Source organism: Solanum lycopersicum, chromosome 1 (assembly GCF_036512215.1).
Source record: "Solanum lycopersicum chromosome 1, SLM_r2.1".
In the NCBI taxonomy this organism is placed as follows: Eukaryota; Viridiplantae; Streptophyta; class Magnoliopsida; order Solanales; family Solanaceae; genus Solanum; species Solanum lycopersicum.
The window spans coordinates 75,409,544-75,419,552 of record NC_090800.1 but is presented as its reverse complement, the minus strand read 5'-3'; the positions used below and the strand labels follow the sequence as shown (position 1 = coordinate 75,419,552).

Below are 10,009 nucleotides of genomic sequence, written 5' to 3'. Positions count from 1 at the left end.
TTGACATTAGTAAAGTATCACTAGAACCAATATCACTAAAGGATTTAGGGACATATACAGAGAGGGTTAATTGCCGCTAAAAATTCATCATTAGTGATGATTAAAAATTAATTATCGCTAATAATCATTTTTGATATAATGAAACCACGAATCGTGATATATACTATACGCGAAATTTTATGTATGCCACGTTTGTAACGAAGAATGGGTAATAGGAATTGCTAATTTATAATATATGCATGTTTTTGCACATAATTAGTAGCTTACATTATAAAAATAAAAAATGGTAAGAGGAACATACATTCGTTTATGTAGAGACTGAAACAAGAAGGCATGTTTTCACGTAGTGTCCACGTCCTATAATTTATATCATTTGTATATGTTTGATGACTTTATTTAGTATTTATTTTCATTTCAATTCAAAAATTTAGAAGTCAACATATATAATTAATTTGGTGTTATGTTTGATGACTTTATTTAGTATTTATTTTCATTTCAATTCAAAAATTTAGAAGTCAACATGTATAATTAATTTGGTGTTTAAAATTGTAAACGTTGAAGGATAATGTGAAAACTAATTCCATGAGGATATATGAGAGCATTTCAATTCAATTTATTTATTTTTAATGTTTTTGTAGTGTGTCCACCTGTATTTTCTCTTGTTTGTATTGAAAGTTTCACAACTCATTTCTTTCTGTGCATAATTATGAATTATTTTAATCAATTATTGACGATAGATGAAGTTAATTGTGACATAAAGAGCAACGATAACATTATGTCTTATTTTTTCTGTCTTTAATTATTTATCTAATATTTTTTACTTGTCTTTTTTAATAAATAAAAAAAGATAAATAATTAAGTACTTTTTGCCATTCGTTTAAAATTCAAACGTATTTGGTAGAATTACGACAAACACTTTAAAATCAAAAATTGAAAGTCAAACATACATATTTTGGTGTTTGACAATTGCAACGACGACGAAAACTATGGAGGATAGTGGGAAACGATTATTGATAACTCAATCATAGAGTTCCCACCCGAGCAACAAATATACCGTGGACGCTTAATCAAGTTTTATCGTGAAATAATATTTTTTATTATAAAAGTAAAATAAATTAATATTTGAACATTAAACTTTTTAACGTTTTATAAGTAATTTGGACGGAAAAGGTTAATTCTTGAAAATTTTGAAATATAAAAAAAAATATGATTTTTAGAATTCAACCTCACAAAAAAACTGAAAAAATTCATAGCCACAAACGCTTTTGTTTTATGTTCATATTCTTGTGATTTTTCAAGTGATCATGTAGAAATATGCTAATATTTTTTATCGTGGTACTTTGCTCTTTTAATATATTTAAAAATGGATTAAGGAACCTACATTCGATTATGTAGAGATTACTGAAAAAGGAATAAAGAACAGATCATGTTTACACGTCGTGTCACGATATAACTTTTACTAATCTAACAAAAATTGCCTATTTCCGAAATGATCTACTTTTTGTCCTCTTTTAAAAGTTTTCTTTTTTTTACAACTTGATATTTATATTAAAGTTCGATTAAATTTATATTTGCACAAAAAAATTCCATATTGAAAGTAAAACAATTCATAAAAAGGTGACTCTGTATCTAAAGAGACTCCTTTTATTAAGAATGAAAGAATACTTACCACTCTATCACAATTCTTATCGATTTTCTCTATTAAAAGTTGGGGTCACGAACAATTATTATTATAAAATTGACATGCAAAATAATTTACTTTTATCATTTTTCATTAATGACGTCAAAAAATAAAAGGTAAACATGAAATTAAAAAGGTTCAGATTTGTCCAAAATGGAAAAAGAAAAATTGAACACACATCAAAGATAAATTAAAGCAAATATCACATTCAGCATCAACATCACTAGACACCACAATAATATCAACAATTATAACAAAAAAAAAGAATAAGTAAAACAAGGAACAAAATGTTCGATTTTCTGCAATTAACTAATAAATGAACTATTATTTAAAGTAGAAGTTGTATTAAGAATAAACTCAAAATGCATTTTATTTGGGAGTGAGTTAAAGGAAAATGGGAGAGGAGGTTGTCCTAAATAAGAGTAAAATATTTAGATCGAGTTGATTTGTATTTTTCGAATATCATATCAATCAAATTAAATTATCTATACTATTTTTTAAGTTTATAAACTAAATTATACAACTATTAAAGTCGATTTTCAACCTCAAATTTTTTTTCGAACCCACAAGTTACAAATATGTTCCACGATTCAAATTTTGTGGGAACAAGATCCATTACAACTCAATTCTTTTTATTTTTGAAGTATGTCCAGCTATTTTAATTTATTCTCTCGTATTTTTTTATATTGTTTAAAATATTTTTTTTGGTAATTCTTTTATTTGTTATAATTTTTGATAGATATAATTATTTGATATATGTTGCTGGTGATAGATTTTTCATAAAAAATTAATTAAAATGCGCAAAAGTAAATAAACATATAACAAAAAATCAATTCATGATGATAATAATTTTGTTGGAAGTATCACAACAACTCACTGATAAAATTTTAAAAACAAATTATCCAACTTTGCCCTAAAGAATCACAATAAATCACTAAACAATTATTTCCTAATAAAACGATATACTATTTTACTTTGCCCAATTATACCATAAAATATCTCTTTAAATTTGTCTTCTCCTAATGACTCTATATGGTACCTTCTTCTTTAAAATTAGGGGAGACGAATTGAGAAATGTGAGGGGAGATAATTATAACGTGGAAAATTGAATTTTCATCAAAAGTAAATATTTATACAATTAACTAATTAATGAAATTGTTAAGATTCTTCAACTTTATGTAATATTTCGGCAAAATTAACTATATCTTCATTCATAGAAAATAATTTAATAACTTTATTGTAATAAAAAATATTGAGTAATATTTAAATCGTCATTTGATAATTGTTTGATGCGAGGGATAAAATAGAGCAACTTTCACATATAGTAAATAAAAGATTTATATTTGTATCTTATAGCAAAGTTTGCATAATTGCGTTCCATAGCAAACATAGAAACTATATAATTCGTTATACAAATAGTGTTGAAGCAAATTGTATAAAACGAAGTATATAAAACAAGAAAGAGAGAGACACTTGGGAAGAGAACTGTATAAAAACGAAGTGTATAAACCGAATTGTATTATTACAAGTGTATAGAACGATTATATACAATTTGACTTGTATAAAATGAGAAAGAGAGAGACAAAAGAGACTTGACAAGGAATATATAATTGAATCGAATTGTATAAAATGAGAAAGAGAGAAATTAGATACAATTTGAAAATTGTATAAAACGAAAAAGAGAGAAAGACAAAAGAAACTGGGCAGGGGAGTTGTATAATTATAAGTGTATAAGACGAAAATATATGTACTTGCATGTGTATATACAATTTTCTCACGCTTTATACAAACAGGAACACAATTTATATATTTCTTCTGTTTGTATAAGTGGAAAAGCGAGGGTGGCGAGCGAGATCTGAAAGAGGGGAACAAAAATATATCTATTTATACAATTTTCTCTGCTTTATACAATTAGAAACAATTTTTATACACTTGTGTTTGTATAAAAAGTGAGGAAGCGAGCAAGAGATTGGAGGAGAGTGGCGAACCCTAGCTACTCCATTTATTTTAGGTTAATAGTTTGTTATTATATGCAATTTCCCCTAAAATAAAATAGCCTTGGGATAAAAAATAGTTTAAAGATAAAAGAAAGTTTATTTTCTTGTTTGATGGTCATATTTTTAATAATTTATTTTACCATTTATATCATAATAATGAGATAAACTATCTTATATACATGATAAGATAAATTATCTCAAAAAAATTAATTTTAAAATATTAACCCTAAAATAATTTATTCTCAAGCAAGCTATTTTCAAAATCAACAAACTTTTCGGTGTAATGATTGAAATTAGCAAATGTTTTGATCGTAGTCAAAAAGGAGATAAAATATGTTTGTTTATTTTGGTGGCTTTTAAGCAAATAATAAATATTTGATTACGTTCATAAAATTAATTGAAAGCTTTTACTGTTTTAAATAAATTATTTTCAAGGAATCCGTGTAGGGTATATCTTTTTTTCTAAAAGTAAGTTTATTATTTTAAGCTATGATTGAATACATGCCTTTATTTAGAACAAGATTATCAAATGATGATTTTATATAATCAAATATCATTCACATACTAATTGATTTCCTCTAGCAAATAAAATAAAAATATGAATATACATATAACAAAATTCTAAATGACTTAGAATTCATATTCTTATTTTAAGTTGTATAGTTCCAATTTAATTATATTTTTTAGTATTATAAATAGGGTCTGTTATATAACTTTTTATGTTCTAACTTATAATACATATACATATTATAATAATAATAATTATTATTTTATTTCTTAAATATGTTAATTGGCATAAACAAAGTAACTAAACTACGAAGTTGACATTTTCATATACTCTGAATATTACGGGGTGAAAAATATTGAATAAATTATTCAAAATAAGAAAATCTACACAATCTTATATAATTTTGATTATATTTTTTATTTTTAACGTATAAGTATAACGCACATATGCTCTGAATGTTATGGGATGTAAAATGTTGATTAAATTATTCAAAATAAGAAAATAATTCTACACTATCTTATATAATTTTAATTATGCTTTCGATTTTTAACTTATGGATAAAAAGCACACGGTAAATATTGATAAAGTCAAATTAATTTATACTCCAATCTATGATAATAGTCTCTAAAAATAGCTCATAGATTCATATAACTATAACTGTGCTAATTATAGAAAACAGTTTGATTCCAACTCAAATTAAGAATGACATTTAGCGTAATTTTTGTTTTCAACATAAAGAAATATACTAACTAAAATAAATTAGTGTGCCACGTGGCGAATAATAATTTCGAGAAGACATAAATGCCCCGGTAAGGTCGCTGGGATAAAAGTCCCATGTTCGGCGGCACAATATTCCATTTCCGTGTCTGTCGGTGACGTGCAATATAGTAATTCTATACAACTTCAAGGGTATTATCGACAATTGGGAATATCAATTACAAATAAACAGCTCTTTTTTTTATATATAATTTTTTCAGTAGAAACTTTTTTGTATTATAGTTGGAATCTTCTTGTTCTTTGATTTTTCATTGTCAATATACAAAATAAGCTTATCATTTTCCTTGTTATACTTTTATGCTGCCTTAAAAGCTTTGACAAACTTGGCTCTGCTTTTTCTTGAAGCTTTATTACTTGTGAGTTTCACTATATTTATTTAGCTTCTAAATTTTTCAGTACATTTTTTTATTGAAAAAGAAGTTGTGGTACTACTTATTTTCTCGTTTCAAGAATTGGGTATTCATTAATTTTCTGTTGTTTGTCAGATACTTAATGTAAAGATTTAATCTTTTTTACTAGTAGGTGAATTTTTTTCAAGATTCATGGTGGGTTTGTAGTTTGTACAGTTCTTGCTGTTGGTGTCAAAGATTTGAGGGAAAAGGTAATTACAGCTTTTTATGATTCTTGGTTGTGCTGTTGGAGTTTGGTGAGTTGGTGCCAACATTGACAAGATGTTTTCTTCTCAGATGCCTGAGAAAGCTGGAAATTTTGGGTGGGGTATGAGGTCTAATAACCCCAAAGTTCAGTGGTGGTTTAAGCTATTGACAATGGGTGTTTTTCTTGGGATCTTGATTGTGTGGGGGATTGATGGTGTTAGTGTGGGTAGTTTTCAGAGAGATTTTGTTTTGTTGAAGGTGAATAGTTCAAGAAAGTTTAGTCCTGGCTTTAAAGATTTTAGCTTTACTAATATTTCTTTAAGACCTCATTCTGTAAATACTCAACAGAATTTGAATCGAGATTTTGCCCGAAAAAATCTTGCTCCTAAAGTTGAACCTCAACCAGTTAATTTGACTGGAAATCAAGGTAATGCCCCTGATTTCAGTCTTGAAATGGTATCTAATAAGGAACTGGAATGGGTAGAGGATTCAAGACCAGGAGTTTTTAGGTGGATTTCAGCTGAATTAGAGGCAAACTATTCGTCGAATCTTCTTACTAAGTGGTTGGCTCCTGGTGGCGAGCCGTGTAGGGATTCAAGAACTGTGGATGTGAAAATCCCTGCTTTGGATGGTCGTGAGAATATTGAGTTGTCAACTGGGGATATTCATGAGTTTGTTTTTCATGCATTGGATGATTCTGGAAAACCTCATTGTTTGGGTGGTGATTATTATGAAACTGATATTTCTGGTGAAACATGGAAGTCTAGGCCTCCAATGAAAGATTTTGGCAATGGGACTTATCAGTTTTCCCTGCAAGTCCACCCTGATTTTGCTGGAGATTACAATCTTACAATCATCCTACTATTTCGACATCATGAAGGCTTGAAGTTTTCGCCTGTAAGATTTGCATTTGACAAGGTTCTGCGCGTGATCCCAATCAAATTCTCCAAGTCCTCTGTTGATTTACCTGAAATATCTCAATGCAAGAAGTCAGATCTTGTTAGAGATGTTTGGTCTGGTCGATGGACTCGTCATGCCAAGAATGATAGCTGTCCAATTAGTAGAGATGGGAGATACAGATGCCAAGAACCAAATTTCCCATGCCAAAAACCATGGTGTGATGGTCCATTGGGATCCTTGGAGAGCAATGGTTGGGTATATTCAACACATTGTTCATTCAAGATGTTCTCAAGTGAAGAAGCATGGAATTGTTTGAAGGATCGTTGGATTTTCTGGTGGGGTGATTCGAATCATTGTGACACAGTGAGAAACATCCTTAATTTCATTTTAGATGTGAATGATATAAAGGACGTCCCAAGAAGATCTGATTTGAACGTCACCAACCCGAGGAATCCATCACAAACAGTTCGATTTACTAACATTTTCAATGGGCATCATAACCAAACAGGAAATTATCAAGGCTTGAATTCATTGAGAGATGCTGGCTATAGAGAACTTTTGAAAGGCTACTTCTCTGGACATGTTGTTCCAGACACTATAATCATGAATTCAGGCTTACATGATGGAGTGTTTTGGCCTAATGTTAGGCATTTCATGGAAGGCGCGGACTATGCTGCATCATTCTGGGCTGAGGTATTTAATGGGGTAAGGCAGAGAGGGTTGACACCACCCGAAGTCATATATAGGACCACAATTACCACCGGAGGATATGCTAGACAATTAGCATTCAATCCAAGTAAAATGGAGGCCTTCAATGGTGTAGTCTTGGATAAGTTTAGGGCATATGGTTTACTTGATCGCGTCATTGATGATTTTGACATGACTTATCCATGGCACTACGACAACAGATGCAATGACGGGGTGCATTATGGCCGTGCTCCTGCCAAGTTGAAGTGGAGGGATGGCCAGATTGGGCACCAATACTTTGTGGACGTTATGCTTGGTCACGTGCTGATCAACACGTTATGTGCAAGATAGATGATGGCGAGTTACCTTCTGAGATGCACAGGTAACCTTCAAGCAATTGATGGTGCATTTCAAGCTTGGTTACTAGAATTGAATTTTGCAAGTTATATTCTTGATCTATTTTTATGTATCTTACTGTTATTATGTTTTCTGGATTTTCTTCCACGTTGTAGGCCAATACTAGAGGTTGTATAGGTGAATACTATAGAATAGTGTTTATTATTCATTTTTTGAGCTTCTTGTAGTCCTTTTTGCTTGGACTAGTGTAAGATGCTATGAATATTACTATTACCATTTGCTCCATTTATTTATTTATTTTCACCTTCAAATGAAAACAAAATACCTGTTGTGCTTTAGAGTTGATGGCTTAAAACTCGGATGGTAAGCACCCTTACGTCCAACCTAAGGTTGTGAAGAGCAAAAATGTGGGAGCTTTTAGGGAGGAATTCAATAGTAGATGACTAAAGTATTTCAAAATTATCACAGTTTTGCGAGTTTCATATTTGGTTCTTCTCTGCTAGATTCAACTCTTTTCTTTTGAACTAGCTCAGGCTATCCATGCTCTTTAAGTGATATTTTTTTTTATTGGGCATTTAGATATGCGATTTGGGATCTTGATTTCAGTATTCTCCAAGAGCAAGATTTGAGATTCCAAATCCTGATTTCAATTTTTTTTAAAATGTAAAACTTGAACCATAAGTTAACATTTCGTAAGAAAGACTCATCATTTTAAATTTTGAAAAAAATAATAATTCGATTCAGTATGAAGAGATTGTTTTTATCATGTAAAAAGAAATTATATTAAAGAATTGTTAGTCACTACTTTTGTTGACTAGTGAATCTTAAGAAAATACTCTCTATTTGATAGTTTGTAATTTGAAACATAATAAAAATGAAGGAATATGTGATTTATCAGTGTGATGTCTTCAAATATTTGCTTATAAATTATGTTTTGTTCATTTTAGTTGTTGTAATAGTATTGTTTAATGAAAAGACGGCATGATGTATTGGGTTGAAGGTTTAGTTATTCACTTGGAAAACTAAAGATCAATTCCCAATTTTTATTTTATTTTTTAATAATGTATTTATATTCTAAAAATTTTAGATTTTGGAATATTTGTTGTTATGTTGGAACCTGTAGACAAGTTATTTTCACCCATTGTTTTGTTTCTGTCTTCACATTCACCTTGTGAATTAATGTCAGCTTTATCAGAATCCCCTCTATTGCCCTTTAATTAGAAGAGAAGAGTTGATAAGAGGTATTAACCGCAAAAAAAACGATAGAGTTAAATTTATATGATTTGTGTGTATCGGTCGATTTGGTTTAATTTTATATATTATTAGTTTGATTTATTGATTTTTTAGTTTTAAATATGTCAAATTAATAAGATGTTTTTATTGGTTCTCGATTTATAGGTTTTGGTCCTTGTGATTCGTTTTTTAATTTAATCTATAAAAAAATACTTATAAAATAAATATGTGACTTTTCTAGTAAATTTGATGCGAAAACACAATAATGTAACTTTACAAATGCTCATAAAATAGAAACAATAAGAACAAACATGAAAAAGAACTATACAAGTGTAACACAAAGAGAAATTAAGAAGAATACGATTCTTATTTAGATTTTAACATTTTGCATAATGTAAAATTGTGACTCAAAGTTATTGTATAGTGTGAATTGAAGGTTAAAGGACAAAGATAATAACTAGTTAGTTATTGAAATTTATATATATTCATGTACAAGTAAAAGTAATAAATTACTAGTCTTAATGGGTTATTGGTTTACCCAATATATAAAATCTTATGTTTGCCCTTTAATGAGAAGAGAAGAGTGGACGAGAGTTTTTAATGGAAAAAAAAATGGTACAGTTAAATTTGTATAACCAATACATATGCATTCAATTGACAGAATTGATGCAACATTAAGTCCATTTTGGAAGGACAACCTGATAATTGTATTTAGTGCAATTGGTAATTATATTGTTTGTCTGTATGTTCTGTTTGATTGGAGAGAATAATTACTTGATCAACGGGTAGACTTGATCAACGGATAGTTGATGTAATTGATAGGGGTAATTATACTCTACAATTCACATGTACTCGTTGTGAATTGCTGGCAATTACATGATCACTTTTTATTTAATTTTTTATATTTCTATTTTTATCTTTTTACTTCTATTATTTTAAGTTTTTATTTTTATTCTATTTTTATTACTGTACAAAGTGATTTTATTCAATTTTTTCATATTATCTATTTCTTTATGTCATGCTTATTTTCTCATTAGCATAATTTATTAGTATTCTAAGTTTTAAAGTAAAATAGAATTTATTGTTAAGTAAGGTTATAGACTTACGTTTTTTTTAAGAAAAGAATAAAAATAAATCATTTTATGCATGCTATGTAGAAATTTGCTATAAGAAAATTATGTTAATTTTTTTGTTTTGAATTTATAACTTATGTTATATTTTCAGTTTCATTTGTTTTGGTAATATTGAATTCAAATTGCACATCATTTTTTTA

At 28.7% G+C, this 10,009-nt stretch overlaps 1 protein-coding gene across 2 annotated transcripts; it reads left to right on the top strand.

The window, feature by feature from the left end:
• The first annotated feature begins 5,154 nt into the window (after positions 1-5,154).
• Positions 5,155-7,788, top strand: LOC101258185 (uncharacterized). Of its 2 annotated transcripts, XM_010324396.2 has the most exons (3): positions 5,177-5,319; positions 5,486-5,564; positions 5,650-7,788. In XM_010324396.2, exon 3 carries the CDS (start codon positions 5,650-5,652, stop codon positions 7,495-7,497), a length of 1,848 nt encoding a protein of 615 aa, XP_010322698.1. In that variant the 5' UTR covers positions 5,177-5,319; positions 5,486-5,564; the 3' UTR covers positions 7,498-7,788. The 2 variants fall into 2 exon arrangements, with proteins under 2 accessions (XP_004229443.1, XP_010322698.1); XM_004229395.3 differs by having other exon boundaries at positions 5,155-5,319; positions 5,486-7,788.
• The last annotated feature ends 2,221 nt before the right edge of the window (positions 7,789-10,009 follow it).